The 24,812-nt window shown below is 35.0% G+C and overlaps 1 protein-coding gene across 5 annotated transcripts in view; it reads right to left on the bottom strand.

Moving 5' to 3' along the window:
* LOC131747429 (A disintegrin and metallopeptidase domain 3-like) overlaps positions 1-24,812 on the bottom strand; it is a 90,776-nt gene that overhangs the window by 15,489 nt on the left and 50,475 nt on the right. For all 5 annotated transcript variants that reach the window (XM_067022796.1, XM_059049257.2, XM_067022794.1 and 2 more), the window contains 6 exons: positions 15,837-15,935; positions 12,914-13,109; positions 12,326-12,416; positions 10,376-10,568; positions 8,757-8,840; positions 6,906-7,020 (listed from right to left, as the gene is read on the bottom strand). In XM_067022796.1, coding sequence (XP_066878897.1) covers positions 6,906-7,020; positions 8,757-8,840; positions 10,376-10,568; positions 12,326-12,416; positions 12,914-13,109; positions 15,837-15,935 — 778 coding nt within the window. The remainder of the gene's footprint in view (positions 1-6,905; positions 7,021-8,756; positions 8,841-10,375; positions 10,569-12,325; positions 12,417-12,913; positions 13,110-15,836; positions 15,936-24,812) is intronic.

Raw genomic sequence — 24,812 nt, forward strand, 5'->3', positions numbered from 1 at the left:
GGCTCGTGGGCTCTAGAGCACAGGCTCAGTAGTGGTGGTGCACGGGCTCAGTTGCTCCGCGGCATGTGGGATCTTCCTGGACCAGGGCTCGAACCTGTGTCCCCTGCATTGGCAGGCGGATTCTTAAGCACTGCGCCACCAGTGAAGTCCCTAAATCTCTTCCCATTTTTAATTGGGTTATTTGTCTTTTTATTATGGACTTGTAAGTGTTCTTTATATATTCTGGATACAAGTTCCCTATGCGATATAATATTTACAAACATTTTCTCCCACTCTGTAGTTTGTCCTTCACTGTCTTGGTTGTATCATTTGTAGCACAAAAGTTCTCAATTTTGATGAAATTCAATCAGTCTATTGTTTCTTTCTTCACTTGTGCTTTGGTGTCTTTGATAACACAACCTATGCCAAGGTCACAAAGTTTTACTAATATGTTTTCTGAGTGTTTTATAACCTTAGCTCTTACATTTAGATCTATGATCCAAATTCAGTTAATTTTTGTGAACCTTGTGATGCAGTAATCTAACTTCATTTGCATGTGGATATCTACATATTGTTTTAGAAGACCATTGTTTTAGAAGACCATCCTTTGTCCTTTGAATTGTTTTGGCATCTTTGTCAAAAATCCATGACTGTTAGCATGAAGCTTTATTTCTGGACTCTCTCTTCTATTAAACTAAATATCTATCCTTATTCTTGGGACAGTGCTACACTGTCTTGATGATTTAGCTTTGTAATATGTTTTGGAATTGTGTTTTCAGTTTCAAGTTTTCTTGAAAACTGTATTTTCAAGATTGTTTTTACTATTCTGTGTTGCTTGAATTTCTGTAAGACTTTTAAGATCAGCTTTTCAGTTACTGCAAAAGAGATAGCTTGGGTTAAGGATTGTGTTGAACTTGTAGATCAATTTTGAGAGTATTTGGAGTAATAACAATATTGAGTCTTCCAATACGTTAACCGGAGATGTCTTTACATTTATGTAGGGTCATTCTTTCAATAATGTAGTTTTAGCTTTCAGTGTATATCTTACACTTCTTTCCATAAAATTATATCTAGACATTGTATTATTTTTGGTGATGTCATAAAATGGAATTTTTGCCTGACATTTTGCTTTACTGTAGTAAAATACTCAACACATGAAATTTATTACTTTAAATATTTCTGAGTGTACAGTCAATGGCATTAAGTACATTCACCTCTTTGTGCATCTATTATTACCATCAAACTCTATAACGTTTTCATCCTCCCAAACTGAAACTCAATCCTTTAAACATTGACTTACCAGTCCCCCTCCCTCCAGCCCTAGGCAACTACCTTTCTACTTTGTCCCTATGAATTGACTACTGTAGGTACCTCATAAAAGCACAATCATCCAACACTTGTCCTCTTGTGACTGGCTCCTTTTAGTTAGCATAAGTTTGTCAAGTTCCATCCATATTGTACCATGTGTCAGAATTTCATTCCTTTTTAAAGCTAAATAATTTTCCATTGTATGTATATACCACCATATGTGTATACTGTTGATGGACACTTGAGTGTTTTTACCTTTCGGCTATTGTGAATAATGCTGCTAAGAACATGGGTGTCCAAATATCTGGGAGTCCATGCTTTCAGTGCTTTGGGGTATATACTTAGATGTGTAAATTCAGGATAATATGGTAATTCTATGTTTGATTTTATGAGGAACCACCATACCATTTTCCACACGGGCTGCAGCACTTCTACATTTCCACCAGCAATGCACAGGGGTTCCAATTTCTCCACATTCTCATCAGAACTTGATATTTTCTGAAATTTTTAAATAATAGCCATCCCAACAGGTTTGGATTAATATCTAGTTGGAGTTTTGACCTGCAATTCCCTAACAATTAGTGACGCTGAGCAACTTTGCCTGTGCTTATTGTCCATCTATGTATCTTTTTTGAAGAAATGTCTATTCACATCTTTTGCCATTTTTAATTGGATTTTATTTTTCTTTGTAGCTGAGTTGTAGGAATATTTTACATATTCTACATATTAATTTTCATCAGATATATGATTTGTGAACATTTTCTCTTATTCTGTGGGTTAGCTTTTTCCTTTATCAATAGTGTCCTTTGATGCACAACAGTTTTTAATTATACAATTCTAATTTATCTACTTTTTTCTTCTGTTGCCTGTGCTTTCAGTGTCATAGTCAATAAATCATTTCTAAATCCAATGTTATGAATATTGCCCCCTTTGTTTTCTTCTAAGGATTCTATAGTTTTAGCTCTTGACATTTAAATCCTTCATTCATTTGGAATTAATTTTTTTTAAGGTGTAAGTAAGGGTCCAACTTCATTCTTTTGCATATTGATATCCAGTTATCCTAATATTATTTGTTGAAAAGACTGTCCTTTCTCCCCTGGAGTGGTCATGGCATCCTAATTGAAAATCATTAGACTGCATATGTGAGAGTTTATTTCTGGACACCTTATTTTGCCATTGGCAAATTTCAGTTTTCTAATTTTGTTGCCCAAGTAATATATCGACTTTTAGGAAGGTACAAAAGAGCCCCTCCAGGGCTCTTGTTTTTAAACTTTATAGTGGTGATGTTGAAATTGATCATCCAAATGAAATCTCATACTACAAGTCATCAGAGTGGACGATGCTATCATAATTTTCCTCCAACTGAAGAATCAATGAATGAACAGAATATTTCTAGTAACAAAAAGGAAGTATGATATTCTCATCCAGTTAATCATACTTCAGCATGTAATATTTTGTCACAAATTCCTAGAATGTTCTGTATTGTAAAGAAGATCTAGGATAGTACCTTTTCACCTATTATTACATTTGGGCATGAACATTTATTGGATATGATTTACAAGTGGACAAATATACATGCAAAGTTGACTGAAAGAAGTTAGATGATGTAGGAGTGATAAACATTGATTTATCATTTTAATTGGTGTTTATAAATATAAAATTAAAATATGTTCTATTATAATACAACATTATTTACAATAGCTCTAAAGAAATTGAAATAACAAATATGAAATGATAAAATGTGCAGTATCTGGTGAAAATTACAAAACATGTTGAAGAAAATTAAAGAAGACATATAAATGGAAAGAAATACTGTGTTCATAGACTGGAAGATTTAATAGTAAATAATAAAAATGTGAAACTTCCTAAATTGATCCATACGTTTAACACAATTTGCATCAAAATCACGGCAAAATTTTTTGTAAACAGAGACAAGCTTAATGTATATGGAAAGGAGAAACCTTAAAACAGCCAAAACCATTTTTAAAAAGAAGAATGAAATGGGAAGACTCACTTTTCCTACTGTTCAACATTACCCTGTAACTACAATAATGAAAACAGTGTAGTATTGGTGGAGGGAATGACACATAGATCAATGGAACAGAATAGAGATCTGAGAAATACATCAACACAAAAATGTCCAATTAATTTTTAACAAAGGTGCAAAATCAACACAGTTGACAAAAGACAGCTTTTTCAAAGAACTGTGCTAGAACAATTTGACACCCATAAATCGGAAAATTAATCTCCCACCCTTTATAAAAAGTAACTCAAAATGGATCATGGACTTAAATATAAAACATAAAGCTATACCTTTTGCAGATATCATCGCAAAAAATTTCAAGACTTAAGACTGACAAAGAATTCATATACTTGACACCAAAAGCATAGATCCAAAAAGGAAAAAAAGAAGAGCTTATCAAAATAAGAATTGGAAAAAAAAAAGCTTTTGGTCTGAGAAAAAACACTTGGAGAGAATATGCTCAAATCACATATCCCACAAAATAGATGTTTATGTGAAAACTCAACATTTAATAAACAATACAATTAGCAAATGGGAAAAAGATATGAACAGACTTTTCACCGAAGTGGATATGCAGGTGCCAAATAAACACATTAAAGATATTCAATATCATTATCCATTAGGGAAGTACAAATTAAAAACACAACGAGATATTAAAACACACCAATAGAATGGCAAAAAAAAAAATAGTGGTATCTTCAAATGTTGGCAAGGCTGCAAAAACCCCATTCATTTATCACTGGTGGGATGTCAAAACAGTATATAGCCACTCTGCAAAAAGCTTGGCAGTTGGTTTTAAAATTATAAATGGTTTACCATAGACACAGCAATTTCACCCTCGGCCATGCTTCCCAGAGAATTAAACATTTATTTTCATGCAGAATCTTCCGCACAAATTTTCATTGCAGATCTATTCATAATAACTAAAAATTGCCACCCACACAATGTCCTTCAGTGGGTGAATAATTAAGCAAAATATGATACAGACATACAAAGGAATACTAGTCATCAATACAAAGGAATGAAGTGAGAGGAAAAGACAATCTCAAAAAGATACAAACTACATGGTTCCATTTATATAACATTCATGAAATAACATAAGTAGAAAGATGAAGAGCAGTTTAGTGGTTGCCAAGAGTTCGGAAAGGGGAAAGAGGGAATCAGTGTAGCTATGTAAAGGAGTAACAATATCAGGGGCCATGTAGTGACGATGCAGTTCTATACCTTGATTGCGATGGTGATTTACACAAATTTGAACATGTGGTGAAATTGCATAGAACTAAATATACACAAATGTGAATGCATACACACACGTATACACAGATAAGTGTATGTACCCTGGTGAAATGTGAATGAGGTCTGTGTATCTCAACAATGTCCATTTCCTGGTTTTGATATTCTACTGTAGTACTGAAACATGTTAACATTGACTGAAGCTGAGTAAAGGATTCGTAAGACTGCCCTCTAAATTTTTTTGCAACTCTTTATGAGTGTATAATTATTTCAACATAATAAGCTAACTAAAAATAACAGTAGGATATCATTACACATCTAAAGCTGGCAAAAAAAATCAATCAAACAAAACCACCAAAAACGACAATACCAAATGTTTGTGAAGCGTGGATCATCTGTGCAGAGTAACTGGGACTCTCACAGATGAATGGAGGGAAGGAAAATGGTAAAGCCACTTTGGAAAATAGTTTGGCTGTTTCTTAAAAAATTAAAAAATACACTCATTAAAAAAAATATACCGAGTAAATGATCCAGCTATCTCACTTATAGGTATTATAGTGAGAACTTATATATAGACAAAAGCTCCCAGGTCTTTACCCATCAAAAAGTGAGAACTTAAATACACACGAAAGCCTATGTGCACATGTTTACAGCAGCGTTATTCAGAACTGCCAAAATCTAGAAACAACCCAAATACCCTACAATGTGTGAATAGATAAACAAACTATATAGTTCATCTTTTCAACAGAAGGTTGCTTAACGGTAATAAAGAATGAACTATTAAAACATATGTCAATGAGAATGAATCTCAAATGCATGTATGCTGTAGAGGACATTCTGGAAAAGGCAAATCTATGGTGACAGAGACCAGGTCACTGGTTGCAAGGAACTGGCAGCGGGAAATGAAGACAAACGGCAGCAGCCAGAGGGAAGATCTGAGACATGGACCTGTTGTGTATCCTGACTGTGGTGGTGGGAACGGAATACATACATTTTTCAATCCTCATAGAACTAAATACCACAGAGTGAAGGCTGCTGTGTGTAAATTTTTTAAAAAGCAAAATATTCTTAATAAAAAATAAATATTAAAAAAGAGACAATGACTAATAATTTTTTCAAAATTTCCAGAAATATACCAACCTATATACTCAAGAATCTCAGCCAAACCAAGCAAGATAAATTCAAAGAAAAACACATCTTGGTAAACCATAGTGCAACTATGGAAAATCAAAGATATAAAGTAAGTCTGAAACTCAGACAAGGAACGAAAGAAGCATCATATTATTGGGGTGAGTAATAAGAATGACGGCTGCATTCTCACCACAAGATGGAAACCAGGATACAATGGGACTACATCTTTAAATTGCTGAAAGAAACAATTCTACTTCCAGTGAAAATACTGTTCACAAATTAAGACATTATGAAAACATTTTAAAGACAAAAGCTGAGACAACTGATCACTACAAGGGACACACAAAAAGAAATACAAAAGAGAGTTTTACAGGTTGAAAGGATATGACCCACAAAGAAATTTGAATGTGCTGGAGGAGTTGAAAAGCCCTAGAAAACGGTAAATAGGTTGGGATAAATGTAAATATTTACATTAAAATTCTTTAACATTTCATTGGTTATTTTAAGGCAAATCCAATGCTGTATTGTCAGGTTTACAACATATACATAAATAAAATAAATAAAAACAGAAGCACAGAACAGAACACAAATGATGGAAAGACCTTAATGGCATTACAGTGTTCTGAGAGTTTCACATTGTGAAGTTAAGAAAAATCAAACATGCTACAGTTGTTCACGAATGTTCACCAAATAAATTAAAAAATGTTTTGTGCCATCTACTATCCATACACTTTGGATGTGGAAGACTTTATTATTTTTACCTTTCAATAGTAGAGTTAAAACTTGAAAGAGGCAACTCTGTTGTGAACTAGCACATCACAACAGTTAACATCCGTGGACTATACAGACTATATACTAAAACTATCACTTATTCTATCATTTAACTACACCTCTCTGGAAAACTCTTTCATACAAATAGAAAAGTTCTGGAAACCATTGTTAAAATTAAGAGAAGATCTGTTAAAGTATTCATGTCTAGATTTGAATTTAAACCATATACAAAATTTTGATTGGCAATATGATCTAGAGCTGCACTGCCGAATTTAGTAGCTACTAATCACAAGTGACTATTTAAATTTATATTAAACAAAGTGAAATAAAATGGAAACTTTAGTTCCTTGATTGCACTATCCACCTGCTAGGTGCTCAATAGCCACACAGACCGTGGAGGTGTATACTGTTCCTCTAAGTGCACAAGGCTCTGTTGGAGTACCGCGATCTGGATACTAACCTGACGTAAGCCAAAACCCGTCATTGATGCTTCCTCCTGGTGATGAAGGCGTTGGTTCACATTGTGGAGGAGCATATCCAACATCACAGTGACAGTTATGGAGAGTATTGCAAACCTAAAACCAAAACCAAATTTAAAAAGTGCATTTAATGTATAAGATAGAAATTAAACGCATTATTTGCTATTTTTAGTCAATGTAAATTATTAAAGTACTATAATTTAGTATATTATAGGTAGTTTTTTATATTAATGTGGAAAGCAATTCTTAAATTAAAAAGTAATATAATAATGTTCATGCAATATCTTTTCAAATGTCCCAGAGATTTTCTCTTATTTATCTCTTGTACTTTAAAATAAAAGTATATAACATTCTGATACAACTGAAATGCCTTATTCTAGAAAGGCATAGGAATTATGAAGCTAGAAATTATAAAATAGTGGGAGTTTAAATATACTATGAATTGTGCTAGTTCAAAAAAATTAGCCATGATAAGAGCCAATTTTTACCAAAAAAAAAAAAAAATGGGGAAAAACAAAAGGGAGAAGTATTCTTAATCAGACATAGATAGCAAAATTTATTTGGCTAGAAATAGGAAGGCTAGAAAATATCTATAAATGTGGTCTGGTGGGTGAATTAAAAGCAGGGCCAGAAACACAATAGAGAATCTAGAAATAGGTTCATGAAAAACTTAACAAGAAATTAATTAAAATTAAATAAGGGAGGAAAGAAACAGAAAAGAAACTGTAAATAATAGGACATGTAAGTGATCTGGGAGAAAAATTTTTTTATAGACACAGGTCACTTTTCTCCTGGATTACTATATAAAATAGGAAGCATCAGTGTGGCAGGAGACACTAGCCACACAGTTAAAGCCAAAGACATGCTTGGAAAAACTTACAAAGTTTCCAAAATTTCTATAACCTGGTAGATAATTTCACAATGGATGGACAAATAGAAATGCAAATGGAAAATATGACCATACATACTTAAGGACTGTATAATTAATTACTAAAGAAATGCAAGTTAACAATGGATTTAGCATGCTTGAAGAGATTAAAAAGACAAACTAGTCTGACCAGAATATGAGGAAATATGCATTTTTATACATGACAGGTGAGACCAAAAACTGGTATAATATTTACTGAAGACAATATAATATTAATGAAAATTTAAATGGTACATATATTTGGCTCATCAGATTTCACTGCTAACAATTTTAGAAGTCAGATAAATGTGCAAAGGTGAATGTACAACAGTGTCCGCTGTACCATTAGTTACAACAGTTAAGTAAAAATTTAACATTATCTGAAAGTCCATCAGTGGATAACTTTTCAAAAATAGTAAGGAAGAGACATGCAGGGAAACACATTGAAGCTGTTCAAGGATGAAGCAGATCAGAATGAACAAGAAAATCTGCTCCCATAAAAATATGAGATTATAAGTAATATGTATAATACATATTGTGTGAGTGCTAAAATATTTATCAGTACACATACACTCAATTATAAGCAATATTTTTATGTATGTATAAATGTATATGTGTCATCCTTAATTAGCTCATTTCCAAAATTTCATAATCTTAATCTAACATTATAATAATAGATTGTTTCCTATTGAATTTTAGTACAAAGTTCAAAGCAAATTATTTGCTCATGAAGCCTATATGATCTGATTGAACACATAAATCACATACATACGTATGAATAATGGAGTCTGCTTTTCTTATTCGATTTCAGTTTTCCAAATACATTTCTACACCTCAAATAATTTTAAGCAATATTATACTGAAAAATGTTATTGACATGGATCAAAATAACTATACTTAAAAACAGAGTAACCATTATACATACCCCATGTCCATTGCACTTTATTTTGGAGACACAAGTTGCGTCTGAGCTGACAGTGACGTCTGTGCAAGATCCTCCGTTACAAAACTAAAATGTGAAAACAACCATCAATGACAAAAATTTTAAATTTAAAGTCAAGAGTTGAACAATTGTACTTGGTATGAAAATTAGATGCACAATATATATAGATATACCTCAGATGAATCTGGATTTCAGATCTGCTCATTCTAATAAAAGAACTTGGAGTCAAATGATGTGTTGTTACCTTATCAAATATCTTATTTTGAGAATCAGAAACCATGTTTTCCCTTGAGGGAGCAGAACTGTGCATTTATCGATATTAATTGGTGTAAGTACAACAATAGCCAGCTTGTATTGACTGTTGGTGATGGGCTAGGATCAGTTTTTGCACTTTCTATATATTTTTATAATATATACTCATATTGACCCTGTGAAGGAGATACTTGCATCCTCATTTTATATTTGATGAGAATTAAATGTATACTTTTAAGGTCACACCACCACTGACTGACAGAGCCAACATTCGGTACAAGAACTACTTTACTCACAGAGCCCAGTGATCCATGCTCAATATCAGTGTTCCTGTCATTTTTACATTTTTTCCCCAACTTTAATGACCATATCTCTTATCTGTTGCATTAAGAAAGGTGACCTTGAGAAATGTATTTAATCTTCTTTACCTCAGTTTATCCATCTTTGAATTTGGAATAGTAATTATAACTATCTCAAGGTCATGAAGGTGAAATAGCTTGTTACGGATGAAGGAACAAAAGCGGTGTTTGGCACACAGTAAATGCTCACTAAATATAGGATGTTACCTTAATTATTTATTTATTTAACCTGAATAAATAAATAAATGTCCACTTATTTTTTTCTTTTCTTAAAATATACCTCCATTTAAATTATTTAAATTTAAATGTGAGATAACTGTGTACTGTTTTACATTAGCCAACTAAATTTTCAATGGTACTAGTTTAAAATCATCTATTATGTTTCTTCAAATGTTTAACAAAAAGAAAAACAAATAAAGCTTAAACTCTGTTCTATTCTTGTGTCTTGAAAAAGAGCAAATTGTTAACAAGTATATTGTGCTTTTGGAGAAAGAATTAGGGAAGTAGGCTAATGAGCAAATAAATATTTTACCTGTTTTACAATCAAATTAATTCTCTTTGTTGTTCTTATTATTCAGGTTTTTCTAACCTGCTTTTGGGGTATATTATTTGATTGTTTTCTCTTCCTTGTTTTACACAAATTATTGCAGAACAGATGCCGGCCTAACGAAGAGGTTAAGTAAGATACTCAAGTATCTTACTTAAGTAAAACAACTCAACTCTCTTACTTGAGAAAACAACTTTAAATATCTATGGTAAAATTCATAATGAAAAATGAAAAAAAAGTAAAGCAAGTGTTCCTTTGATCAATAGAAATTTTGACCTTTAAGGCTTAAGATCATGACACAGTAGCCAAAATTGGTAACAATTACAAATTAAAAATCTTAAGTGCACTCTCTCTCTCTCTCTCTCTCTCATACACAAACACATACACACAGACACTAAGACACTCACACACCATGTATAGAATCAAGAAGAATTTGTGTTTACCTTATTTGGACCACACATAGTGCCATTCTTTACATAGGTATAATCGTCTAGGAGGGTTATTGGTGTCGAATTTCTTAGATGTGCACTTACACACACAATGCCTCCAAGGAAAGTATACTGAGTATCAAAATTTTTAAATGGCGCTACTTCTGTACGTGTCCAGAGACAAACTAACTTTCCACAATAGATATCCCTGTAATATAAGACAGAAAAATTTACCCATATGTCACTTAGAGACACAATATATTGTTTAAATAACAGTTCAAAACATGAGGATAATTCACAATGTTATTCAGAGCATAACACCAAAGCTATTCAGAACATACACCATCTTACTGGTGTGAGGTGATATCTCATTGAAGTTTTGATCTGCATTTCTCTAGTGATTAGTGATGTTGAGCATCCTTTCATGTGTTGTTGGCAATCTGTATACCTTCTTTGGAGAAATGTCTATTTAGGTCTTCTGCCCATTTTTGGATTGGGTTATTTGTTTTTTTGTTATTGAGCTGCATGAGCTGCTTGTAAATTTTGGAGATTAATCCTTTGTCAGTTGCTTCATTTGCAAATATTTGCTCCCATTTTGAGGGTTCTCTTTTCGTCTTATCTTTTCCTTTGCTGTGGAAAAGCTTTTAAGTTTCATTAAGTCCCATTTGTTTCTTTTTGTTTGTATTTCCATTTCTCTAGGAGGTGGGTCAAAAAGGATCTTGCTGTGATTTATGCCATAGAATTTTCTGCCTATATTTTCCTCTACGAGTTTTATAGTGCCTGGCCTTACATTTAGGTCTTTAATACATTTTGAGTTTATTTTTGTGTATGCTGTTAGGGAGTGTTCTAATTTCATTCTTTTACATGTAGCTGTCCAGTTTTCCCAGCACCACTTATTGAAAAGGCTGTCTTTTCTCCATTGTATATTCTTGCCACCTTTATCAAAAATAAGGTGACAATATCACCTCACACCAGTCAAAATGGCCATCTGCAAAAAATCTACAAACAATAAATGCTGGAGAGGGTGTGGAGAAAAGGGAACCCTCTTGCACTGTTGGTGGGAATATAAATTGATACAGCTACTGTGGAGAACAATACGGAGGTTCCTTAAAAAACTAAATATAGAACTACCATACGACCCAGCAATCCCACTATGGGGCATATACCCTGAGAAAACCATAATTCCAGAAGAGTCATGTACCACAGTGTTCACTGCAGCTCTATTTACAATAGCCAGGACATGGAAGCAACCTAAGTGTCCGTCGACAGATGAATGGATAAAGAAGATGTGGCACATATATACAATGGAATATTACTCAGCCATAAAAAGAAACAAAACTGAGGTATTTGTAGTGAGGTGGATGGACCTAGGGTCTGTCATACAGAGTGAAGTAAGTCAGAACGAGAAAAACAAATACCGTATGCTAACACACATAAATAGAATCTTTAAAAAAAAAATGGTCCTGAAGAACCTATGGGCAGGACAGGAATAAAGATGCAGATGTAGAGAGTGGACTTAAGGACACGGGGAGGGGGAAGGGTAAGCTGGGACGAGGTGAGAGAGTGGCATGGACATGTATACACTACCAAATGTAAAATAGATAGCTAGTGAGAAGCAACCGCGTAGCACAGGGAGATCAGCTCGGTGCTTTGTGACCACCTAGAGGGGTGGGATATGGAGGATGGGAGGGAGATGAAAGGGGGAGGAGATATGGGGATATAGGTATATGTGTAGCTGATTCACTTTGTTATACAGCAGAAACTAACACACCATTGTAAAGCAATTATACTCCAATAAAGATGTTTTAAAAAATTTTAAAAAAATACACCATCTTACGAAGTGTACCATATAAATTTATCTTTGTATACTATATTCATCTCTCATTTGTATTAAGTTATTCTTTGCATTACACACACATACACATACAGTGTATTTGGAAAATGTATATTTTTCTAAATACACACCGATAATTACAAAAATGACCATAACAGTTTCCAAAGTCATCTGTATGCATATTCACTTCTTGTGAACACAGAGCAGAAGCCCCCTTCGAAACTGAAAATATAAATAAAGTTTCAATTACTCATCTTAAAAAAAACATTAAAAATTAAAAACGTGGTAAATTTATACAAAGACATTTAGACAACAAAGCCCATCCAGTGTCATCTATTATAAATACTTGGTGCCATCTACTGGCTATATATGAAGAAGAAACACTTAACTAAAAACTACCTACTCGAGAATAGAAATTGTTATTATCGTCCAGAAATGATTAAGAAGTAAAACAATCATTTGCTCACTTATCTGTAATTCTAATAGTCTACTCCATTTCCACCAATGACCTGAAACTTGACTAATATCCTATTCTTTTTGTCTCGTACTTACTAGATCTATTTTACCTCCCGAAATAGGTCAAAGATGCTTTGTTTTGCAATTTTATCTCCAAATTTAGATTTAAGCAATAATTATTATTATGGCTATAGGGTGCATTACTAACTTAAGAAACAAATATAGTTTAAAAATAAACCTCAGAAAATAAATACAACCATTACATTTTCCAAACAACTCCGCACACTGTTTATCTGTATCTTGGCATACTCCTTGATAGCAAAAGGCAGTTTTATTATTGCACAGTTCTAAATCAGCAGATTTCATATCAGGTACACAAAACTCAGCTATCCCATTGCAAAATTCTGGAAAATCACACATATCCGTGCTTTTCCTACATATATGTCCTCTTTCAGCTATCTGCGAGACAAAGAAAACCAAATATTTGTTTTTAAAGTAGTAAAACAAAATATACACATTTAAATAGGAGGATTGTATTTGTAACTATCATTTCCATTATTAATACACTTGTAAGTAAAGTTAAATTATGAATTTACTTAAACGTTCTGGTGGAATAGATCGGAAAGAAGCCAAATGTCCATCAATGGATAAACAAACTGCCGTATGGACAATGGAATATGTTCAGCCACATAAAGGAATAGAGTGCTGGTTTATGCTACAAGGTGACTGAAACTTCAAAACATTGTATTGAGTGAAGAAAACCAGACACAATATGGTTCTACCTATATGAAAAGTCCAGAGTAGGTAAATCCACAGAGGCAGAATGCAGATGGCTGGTTGCCAGGGACTGAGGGGAAGGGAGAAAGGAAGGCAAGTGCGTAACGGGTCGGGGTCTCCTGTTCGGATGAGGAACCTGCTACGGAACCACGTTGAGCTGGTCGCTCAACACTGTGAACGCACTAAATGCTACTGAATTGTTCGCTTGAAAACGGTTAATTCTTTATTGTGCGATTTGCACTTCAATTCAAAACAATGGCTCTGGTGAAAGTTCTCATTAGTTAAAAGGCTCTGGTTATCCTGAATATTTACTTCAAGATAAATAGAAAATATCTGATATAAAACTACATGTATTTGTTTTCCAGCTTCTGATTCTTGGGGACTGATTAGTTGCACTCCTGAAATATTTTAACTAACTCAGATGCCCGTCTTTGCCATCTTTCTAAAATGTTTCTTAACGGACATCTTTATCCTTTTCGCATTTCAAGTAATTTTCCTTTCAGGACTAACTCCACTTCCACGATGAGGAGCTTATAAATCACATGAAACTGCTGCTGACTCAGGATGATAATCGGAACACGTCTCCCTAGACACAGTGGCGGGAATTTAACTTAGAATGTCGTGGTGGGTCAGCGTTTCTGCCACTACCACGGGTGGAGATGGATGTTGGGAAACAGAGGATCCCCCTGCTCTTCTGCAACATCACACACTATGGACTAGAAAAGCCAGGAACTGCAATGAGCGAGCTGTACTGCCTACAGGAAAAGCTTGTTTGAGAACTGCCAACAAAAAGGCAAGGATGGCCAACAGATGTAGAATAAGAATCCCGTTGTTCCTATTCCAAACAAAGATTCACCTGAGCACAAAGCTAGACTGACTCATGCCTTACTTAAGCTTCATAAGTGTTTCTTTGTTATTCTTTGCTTGGCTGTTCATCAAGATACAACTGACCCATAATAACTGGTGTTATGCAGTACCAATCACAGTTTCTTAAATTTCATATAGGAATGTCTGGGTACTGGCTAAAAACATATTAATCACTGTTATGTGTCAGAAAAACAGCTGGTTAAACTCTTGGTCTTCAATGTCTTTGCACTTGGACTTGTGTCCATCTAAAATGAAAATTTGTAAGAAAAACACTGGATCAGATCACTAAATTGCGGACAAAAGTCAGTGGAAACTAGCCTAACTGAAAGTGGACAGAGAAGAAAATAGAAAGCCTTTTCAGCTTATGGCCACCCATAAGAGAGCAGGGTGTAAGGCACCTGTGAACCTTTAAATGACAGCAAAAGCCAAATTCTATGCTCTAATACACAATAAGATTAATGTGAACTAACATAGTACATTTAGCTGTTACCCTGAAGCCCTCCCTAGTAACTTATACTATGAATTTTCATTTGACCAAATGGAGCAATTACCTCTGTTGTAAAGAATTATCCTTTGAGATGTAGGTAGAGGGCAATGGACTGCTTAGTAAAGTCTGACTGCTCAGTCCCACTGATTTGGAGACAAAGACTAAGATGAGAGCTCTGGTGAAGGAAAGGGCAGCAAGGTTTATTGCTAAGAAGTGGAAACCCTAGGCCGGCCTCTACATTCATGTACCTTGAAACAAACGACCACTGACTTTAAAAACTAGCCCACTGAGTGAAAAAGAACACGCATAGAGCAAAGTAAAATGATGTTCATGGACAAAGAAAAAACAAACTTGGCAGCAAAACCTCTCATTAATCAGTCTTTACGTTGGTCATAGACACCTGAGAGTGACACAAAAAAGGTGAGTCGCTACAAAGAAGCAATCCCTAGAACAGAGATTTTTTACCCAGTCTCCTATCAGATGTGGCTATAAAGGAAAATTGAATGGAAAACTTCCCAAGGGAAGTCAAGGGTTCAGTCAGTCACTTCCAGGGTCTTGCCAGAGCTAATCTTCACTATTAGATTTGCTACATATTGCTGGCTATTCTTTACGGATTCCTTTTCTGCTACTTTCCAAATGAGGGATTTTTATTATTATTGTCTGGTTATTCAAATATTGCATGTCAAGTGTGTGTTGGGTGGCTTATTCATAATTTTGTCATCAGTCGTTCAATCATGAAGAGCTACATTCAGGCACGACCAAGAGGAACTCATAGCACCCAAATTATCTGGAATTGTTCTTAAATGCAATAACAGGATGGGTCTTGAGTAGAGACTGAAACAATACAGTAAGAGGCAGCACTACGAAAGAGGTTGAAAAAGATCTAAGGACCTTCTCTCAGTTCTGAAATCAACTGTGTATGAATCGAGTACATAAAGTAATATAAATTGAAACATGAGTAAAAATAAAAGGGGAAAAAAAAAAAGCTACAAAACCCACCCACAAGAACGCAAAAATTCCATGAAAGAAAATAAGGCAATATTTTGAAAACTTACCTGACAAGTTTTTCTGTCACAGCATGGTCCTGTACCACACTCTGCATCTCCAATCAGAGAACATGTTACGGCATCACAGCATTTTTTATGAGAGCATTGCTAAAAAGCAAATGCAATCAATTTAAATAAAAGGAATTTTCAATCAAGTAAATCATTTTATTTATTGTCATAATATACTAGAGTATGCCTCTAAGTTAATTACAATCACAGTATAATTTTTACTTCTGTATCTATTTTTAACACCACTTAATATATATATCTAAACTTAATATATTTTGATATAGAAAAAAGGATGGCAATGAAATTATTCACGATTCCATGCTGAAGAATTAGAACTGTTAAAAATGTAATGCAGGGCTTCCCTGGTGGCGCAGTGGTTGAGAGTCCGCCTGCCGATGCAGGGGACACGGGTTCGTGCCCCAGTCCAGGAAGATCCCACGTGCCGCAGAGCGGCTGGGCTCCTGAGCCGTGGCCGCTGAGCCTGCGCGTCCGGAGCCTGTGCTCGGCAACGGGAGAGGCCACAACAGTGAGAGGCCCGCGTACCGCAAAAAAAAAAAAAAAAAAAAAAAAAAAAAAAAATGTAATGCAATTTATTTCAATCTTTGTGTTCATAAATATAGGATTGTAAATTTTGAGTTTTTTTTCACTTACTACATCATAAGTACTTATCCATTGTATCAAGTCTCTTCAAGATATCATTCTGTGAATATATAATAATTTTTGGATGTGACAAAATAGAGGTTTCTAAATTACAACAGCATATTATTGTTGTAAATGACATTTCAAAGAAATTTTTTGTCATTTTTTTTAGCTCTAAGATTGTGTATGAAAGATTGATTCTAGAAGTTATTAGGTCAAAGAATTTAAAAAATTAAGGCTCTTCATAATATACACTATTTCCTTCTTTCTGGATAGTTATCTATTCAGTGTAAGAGTGATGTTAAGACTGATAATATTTTAAAATAAGTGGATGGGCACAAATTACTAAGTGTTTATATCTGTTTCAATTTTATTAGTTTTATTAATGTGCTGAACATTTTACATATCTGCACAATCTGGTTTATTTTATACTTTTATGCATACTTTTTGTTGAAGTATTCTTCTGTTTATTTCCTTTATTTGTAAGCACTTTTATATTGATGATGTTAAACCCTAGCCACTAATACATTTTACAGTGTTTTACAATTTGTCATGCAATTTATTTCTATTTTGGCAGGTTTTTTAAAAAAGTTGTTTTGTTATTATGATATTGTGAAATCTGACAACTGCCAACTTTCTTTGGGATCTGTTCTAAAAGTTTATGTATAAAACTTTCCTCCACCCTAAGCCCAGTAAATATGTGAAGGTACAGTGTGTGTGTAAAAGTTTTGTGTTATATATATACATATATGTGTGTATATATGCATTTTTATTTGACATTAAATATTTCAAATAGTATGTTGTAAAAGTAACTATAATAATGTATCTTTTCCCCCCAAAATTAAATTATCAGTTGTGTTTATAGAATAATAATTTATTCCTGATATTTTATTATACCTGGATACTCATATAATGTCCTATATAAAATTAAATATAATGTCTTCAATTACATTAACTGCATATTATTAAAGTATATCCCCAATTCTATTACTATATAACACTTTGTAATATTTACAGGAATCAGATATTCTTTCTTTTTTAATTTTCATGTTTCATTATTAAGAATGTGTTACGCTTCACAATATAAATATTTTAATGAAAACTATCAAGAGAATTTAGTGAAGATGGAAGATTAAACACACAGTAAACATTAACATTGGGGAAAATAAAACAAAAATCAATGACGTTAAAGGGAAATCTCTAAAACCTAGAATCAAAAGAGAAGGTCTACTACAGTGCAGAACATATTAGGACAGTACTCAATGTATAATGGAAATCTAGACTAAATACCAGGCTTAGAAATTGACCTTTTATGACATGTAGTTTAAAATGGAATTCCATCATGCGACTGGAAGCAAGGACTTTGTCAAATAGGTAACTGTGGTTTATCATTGAGAAATTTGAGAAATCAAAGAACATTCTTTTACTCCTAGTTGTCCAAACATTTTATCAAATGTTTCTTCAATATTTAATATCTTGTAATTTTAATCTCTGTTACTTTAATGATATATGTTGAAAAATACTGAAACATTTCTCTATTTCTGGAATAAAAACCATAAGCATACTCTTTTTCAGATATTTATTGGTTATTTGATAATTTTGACTTAGGCATTTTGCAGGTATTTTCCAAAATATAAACCAGTCATTCAAAGTAATGTTAAGCTGACTACAGGAGGAATCAGCAACTTTCAATATTTAATTTTATTTCTATATACTTGCCTAATGCACTGAAAATTGAATTATTTTTAAAAAATATGCAATTTTACAATAATATTCAAAAACATGAACTACTTAGGGTTAAATTTAAGTAATTACAGACACCTAAATAAATGGAACAATATACCATGTTCATGGTTTGAAAATCACATTATGTATACTATTCAATTCTCCATAAATTCATCTTTAGATTTTTTTTTTTTTTTTTTTTTTTTTTTTTTTGCGATAAGCGGGCCTCTCACTGTTGTGGCCTCTCCCGTTGCAGAGCACAGGCTCCGGACGCGCAGGCGCAGCGGCCATGGCTCACGGGCCCAGCCGCTCTGCTCCATGTGGGATCCTCCCGGACCGGGGCACGAACCCGCGTCCCCTGCATTGGCAGGCGGACTCTCAACCACCGCGCCACCAGGGAAGCCCCATCTTAAGATTTTTTTTTAAATTTCAAGAGTTTTTTTTTTAGGGGGTGGGTAGAAATGGAAAAGTTGATTTAAAATTTTATATAGAAATATAAAGACCTAAAATAGCCAAATCTATTTGAGAAAGAAGTAACCAAACATGAAGATACATTTTACCTGATTTTGTGCATTAGGATAAGGAGACCTGGTATTGGATAGATACGTAGATTATTGGAACACAAAGTATGTCATGAATTGTTTTTCAGTAAATGTACCAAAGTAATTCAATGGGGGAAGGACAGTCTCTTCAACAAATGGGTCTAGAACAATTGGATATCTTTATGGAGAAAAATATACTTTGATCCTTAACTTACAAAGTGCCACAAATTACTCAAAATGGATCATACACATACACATAAAAAACTAAAATTTGTAGACTTCTAGAAGAACATTTACAAGGAAGCTTCACCAATTTAGGATAGATAGGCTACAAGTAGCATAATACGTCAAAGAAGAAAATTATAAACTGGACCTCATCAAATTAAAAACTTTGACTCTCTGAAAGATGTCATTAAGAAAACACAAAGCCAAGCCACATACTGGGAGAAAACCTGGCAAAGGCTTGTATATAGTTTATATTAAGAATTCTTGTAAGTATATAATAAAAAGGCAAACAACCCCATTAAACTTTGCAAAATATTTGAACAGACATTTTAAAAAGGAAACATTTGAGTGCCCAATAATCACATGAAATACTGTCCCATATAATTAGTCATCAGGAAAATACAAACTAAAACTGCAATGAGATACCAGCACAAACTGAAATGACTAAAATAAAAAGATGGGCAGTAACAAAAGTGATGAGAATTCAGAACACCTGCCCCTGGTATACAGAGCTGGATGGAATGCACAATATTACAACCATTTTGGAAAGCATGTTGACACTGTGTTATAAACTTAATAGTACAATGAATGTGTTGTGACAGAAATTAGGAGTTTAGATATTTATGGGATCGCCTCGGATGAGGGAAGGGAAGACTGTCTGTGGCAACGTAAACGTTCTACCTATTTTACACATTTAATCAGGTGTAGCAGCATCACTCAAATTCAAAAACTCAGCAAGTCAGAAAGAAATTATAAATAAGTATAATGAAGGCCACCTAGACACATCATGAGTCTCCGTGCAGACAAGACGAGACAAGGTCACAATGCCCTTGTGGCTGTAAAGGCAGATGGGTCCTATGGATCACCTGGCCAGGTATGGTATGCAGAAGCAGAGTTGTTCAGTAAAGTCTTCAGTGACAGTGAGGGCAAAAGGTTTTTGACCACTGTTGTTGAGACTCCTGAAAGGTTCCATCAGTGGCAAGTGGTGGTCTTGCAATACGAAGCAAAGTTTACTGTGCTTGCTGTTCACCCACCTATACTTTCGAGAAGATAAGAACGACTTCCCTTCTGCTGGTGGCCATAACTATAGATAGAAAAACCCCTGTGATCGAGACCGGTTTAGTCACTCCAAGATTTACCGAGATATGTTTTTACAATGAGTAAGAAAAGAAAGAAATTAGAGATATGCTTAGGCAAAAGCCTGATGAAGTCATAAAGTCTCATCCAGATAGCATATTATGGATCCATGTAAGTTTTGCTGGATATGAAGGCTTCAACGTCACTCAGTCACTTTCAGAACCAACCTCATGCTCTAAGCACCACTGGTCAATGAACACACTGTCTAATGACATGGATGTGGAGAAAGAGAATGTAAAGACCTATTGGGGCTTACTGCAGTAGGTCTTGTTAAAAGATAATCTGAGGCATATTAAAACTTTTAAGAGTTTATTTGAGCAAAAATGGATTCAAATTGGGCAGCATCCAATTTAACAGTTAGAAAGAAACTCCACGGGACTTCGCTGGTGGTCCAGTGGTTAAGACTACGTGCTTCCACTGCAGGGGGCACAGGTTTGATCCCTGGTCAGGGGACTAAGATCCTGCATGCCACATGGCAAGGCCAGAAAAGAAAAAAAAGTAAAAAAAAAAAAGAAAAGAAAGAAACTCAGAAGAGCTGTAAAATACGGAAGACTTTTATAGGCAGAAGGGAGTGGGAACAAGGAAGTTATACTGGCAAAAAGGTGGGCTGATTATTGCAAAGTTACTTTCCTTTAGGGGATGGCAGGGGTCTATCGGGCAGATTACCTAACTGGTGCTGGCCAGATGATTCCTGATTGACTGGTTTAAGATTCCATTTCTGGAAGAGCCAAAAGTGTAGTTAAGGTAAATCTCGCAGTTTGGGGATGTGAGGTTTAGCATAAGGGACTCCATTTGGGGCCTGGCGTCTTGTTTTCTGGTTTTGTTTTGTTTTGTTTTGTTTCTTTTAACAGTCTTTACAGCTATAATAAAACAGTGGCCTATCCAAGATGAATTCTCATTTTCCAACACATACCCTTGAAATCCAGTGGGGCAAGCTACCTCTTCCCTTAGGTCCACTGTGATGCCATCTCGGCTTTTAAATGAAGACCTGAGAGTGCCCAGATGATGAAATAGTGACCCAAGTCAGATTAATCAGTTCATCCACAGAGTGCAAACAGGCTAGCAGAGACAACTGAACGTATTCTTGCATGGCAGGTACAATCTCTGAAAAACTGTTTAGGAACTGGAGAATAAACTACCCAGAATGGACACCTTGGCAAAAGCTAAATGTAATTTCCTGCAGGCCAAGGGACAGAAAAATCAGTGGTTCAAGTCTGAGCCACATGTTCGTGTAGACATGGATATCAGGCCAGAGAGAATCTAACGAGGAAATTGTTCGTCTGCCCTTCGGAGAAATTCTCTCTCACTACTGGGCTACAGAATAGCCACGGTACTTTCAGGTTTGGGCTGTGAACAGGAATTATTCCTGGACACCATGTATTTACTATTGGCAGCCTATCCTGTCTGACATGGTACCGTTTGATTGGCATCCACCCGAAACATTTGGTACCCACTCTGTACACAGATCTTACCTCCTTCGACAATAAACAGGACAAGAATAAAGGGTTTCATCCACATGAAATGAAAGCCATATATACTGGTCAAGATGGGTTGGAGAAGTGACACCAAGCTGTCAAGCCTTTCATCTGTCCTGAGCACAGGCCATTACAGTACCAGGAAGTCCCCTGGGGTGAGGTTGAAAGAATATTCTTACTAGATTTGGAAATGCTCTCAAATCACATACATTTCTGGTGGGTTCTTTAGGGCTAACACATACCCAAACAGTCATAAATGATAGATTTATGCTGAAGAGATGATGGGGATAGATATTCTACATAAATGTAACAGTTCTCTTGATTTTAAGGGATGTTCTCAACGTGGAAATGCTACCATTAAGACAGTGGAAGTAAGGATGAGTATATGACTGGAAGCCACATAGCTATCCTGGCCCATCTAGATCGTTATTGATACACTGGGAAGGAGATGGGGAGAAAGGAATAGGAAGGGGAAAGGCAGCTGGTCAGAAGATCACTGTCTTGATCAAGGAGACAGCATATGCAGGGATACTCAAGAAAACCTGTCATCTTATAATAGCCCTGCCTGGCCAGCAAAAGGTGGCTTATATAAGCTAAACATGGCAGTGGCTCCAACAGCAGTGGCAGTTCCAGATATGATGCACAGTTACAGACCGAAGGCACTTGGTGTGTGGTAGTGGAAATTATAGTAAAATCTTTCTTCAGTATCTCACTAGACTCAAAAGATCAAAATCAGCTTCTAAGTTCAGACATTGAAAACAATTTATAACACATCTATGTGTTCTGAGACACTTGCAATCCACTTATAATCCAAGACTGGGCTCCAAAACAAGACCTAGTGTTTCCGGCACTTGGGACCAAGGAAAACAGGCAAATGTGTCTTTTCCACCAGTTACAGTCAAGTGAGAAAAGGAAATCCAGGGCACACAGCCCACGGCAATGGACACCGCCAGTCCTCACAAATACACCATATTGGCCCCTAATCTACTCTCGAGGGTATCGTTTGACATTGACTGCAATAGACACCTTTCCAGATATGACACAGCAATTCCTCTGCACAGCGACATGAATCATACTAATCAAATACCTCTAAATGGATGATATTTACACATCTAGTCAGACAATGGTGCCACCTTAAAAGCCAAGGATGCTCAGTACTGTGCAATTAGCTGGGGCAGGCCATGGACGTTCTATGATCCACATCATGCACAATCAGCTACAAGTAACTTTATAGCCAGTTAAATTTTCTGCAAATGTGTATTCTGAGCTTATTAAACAATGAACTAACCCGGCCGTTAGTTTGTTTTACGCCTTTTAAATATTTTTGTTCTTTTGTTCGTCTTTATCATTGGATAAATTTGTTCTCAGTTCTCAGATGTGATGTATGTTGGTGATAAACAGAACTGCCTATACTCCTAAAGCATTTCAAAGTTGTAAAATGTTGCAAACGAGAAAATAAAAGTAGTCTGGCTAGAGGAAGTCACAGGTAATTAGAGCTTTACATTACAGTACTGAGGTTTAAACAGAAGTGGAAACCATTGTTCCCAGAGTGATTGACAAATCAAAAAGAATTAAAAAAATTTTTGCCACTACTGGCCTTTAGCATATAGCACTGGATACTGCTAGCACTTTTCACTAGCAGTAAAAACTTCCATTCTGGGAAGTTGACGAAGTTCATTTCAATTTCATTAGGCAAGACTTAGAGCACAGATTTACTCTCCTCCCCACAATAATATGTCATCTCAGGATTATACCAAATCTGAAATATTATTATACCAATGTGAAAGATTATTGAATGTATAGGTATTCTGTCAAAATCATAACACTTTTCTAATGGTCTGCAACTGAGAAAATTTGCATCCCATGCTATTTAAGCATATATGACTAAAGACAGACTCTACAATCCAAATAATCCATCTATACTGATTTACAAAACAATCAGTTACATTTCAATGGGGGTAGGTGGAGCTCAGCCACAAGAATCACTGAAAGCAGTCCAGGATAAAAGGGAAAAAAACCCCGGGCACTGTAACTGATTAGAACCCCCTGCAACCGTAGGCATCTCTGATCACTTACACAGCTGATTTCATTCAATGGCCCTCACTGGCGCCTGGAATTTGGAACTAATGAACTTTATCCCATGGTTCAGTGAAGAACTTTTCCGGGGAAAGTTCCACTATAAACAGATTGGCCTCTGACACTGGTAAAGTCCACAAACAGGAAGGTGTACACCCATAAGAAACAGAAATAGCCCACCTACTCCTTTACCTAAACTACTAGGTCACTGAAGGTCCTCTCTATAAGACTTGTCTCATGCCGAAGAAACTTAGTTTACTGAAGAATCAGCATACATCCTAGCCTTCCAGCATATTGGTGATAAATTCCTGATAATTCATACAAGTGAATGTGAATGAAATGACAGACAAATGTGTAAAAGACAAGAAAAGACCATTCAACCATAGGAAAACCCAAAGTTAAGTAAGATATCCTCAAAGTTATATATACATGTATACCTCATGACACAGCACATTCACTTGTTGGTACACACACACCCTAAGTGAAACTCAGGTGCGTGTGCAGCAGGAAACATGTGCAAGAAAATTCATAAATAAACGAGTCTTTACAGTCATAAACTGAAATAAACTTAAGTTTTCATTTCACAAACAATGCATAAATAAACTGAAATTTTCATAAACTTGATACTAAAATCAATGAAAACCATTGGAATATAGCTACATTCAAAAGGTGATGGATGTTCCGAGTACAATGCTGGGTGAAAGACCAAGTTACAAATGACATCAATCATGTGATTGCCAATTATATAATAGTAGAACACAGTTAATCAAACTATATTGTATAAAGATGGGAAAATAGGAGGTAAAACTAAAACTATGATGACTAGAAAGTACTGAAATGATACCTTTAAATTCTACATGATGATTGGAAAAAGGAGGCATATTGAGAGTGGACACACAAAGAAATTCTTTGGCAGAGGTAAGGATTGTTTTGACCTTAATGCAAAGTATTCAGGTGCTCGTTCAGTATCTATGTATTACACTCTCCATCCATATTTCCTGTAGATATTTCATATATATTATATATCACAGTGAAATAATGGAATGGTATAAATACTTACTGCTAAACAAAAGTGGGCAGAGTTTACTATAGAGAGAACTGTACTAAAATATATTTTAAAGAAAATTATAATTAAATGGGAGCTTATTTCTGAAGGA

This window comes from Kogia breviceps, chromosome 20 (assembly GCF_026419965.1).
Source record: "Kogia breviceps isolate mKogBre1 chromosome 20, mKogBre1 haplotype 1, whole genome shotgun sequence".
Classification (NCBI taxonomy): Eukaryota; Metazoa; Chordata; class Mammalia; order Artiodactyla; family Physeteridae; genus Kogia; species Kogia breviceps.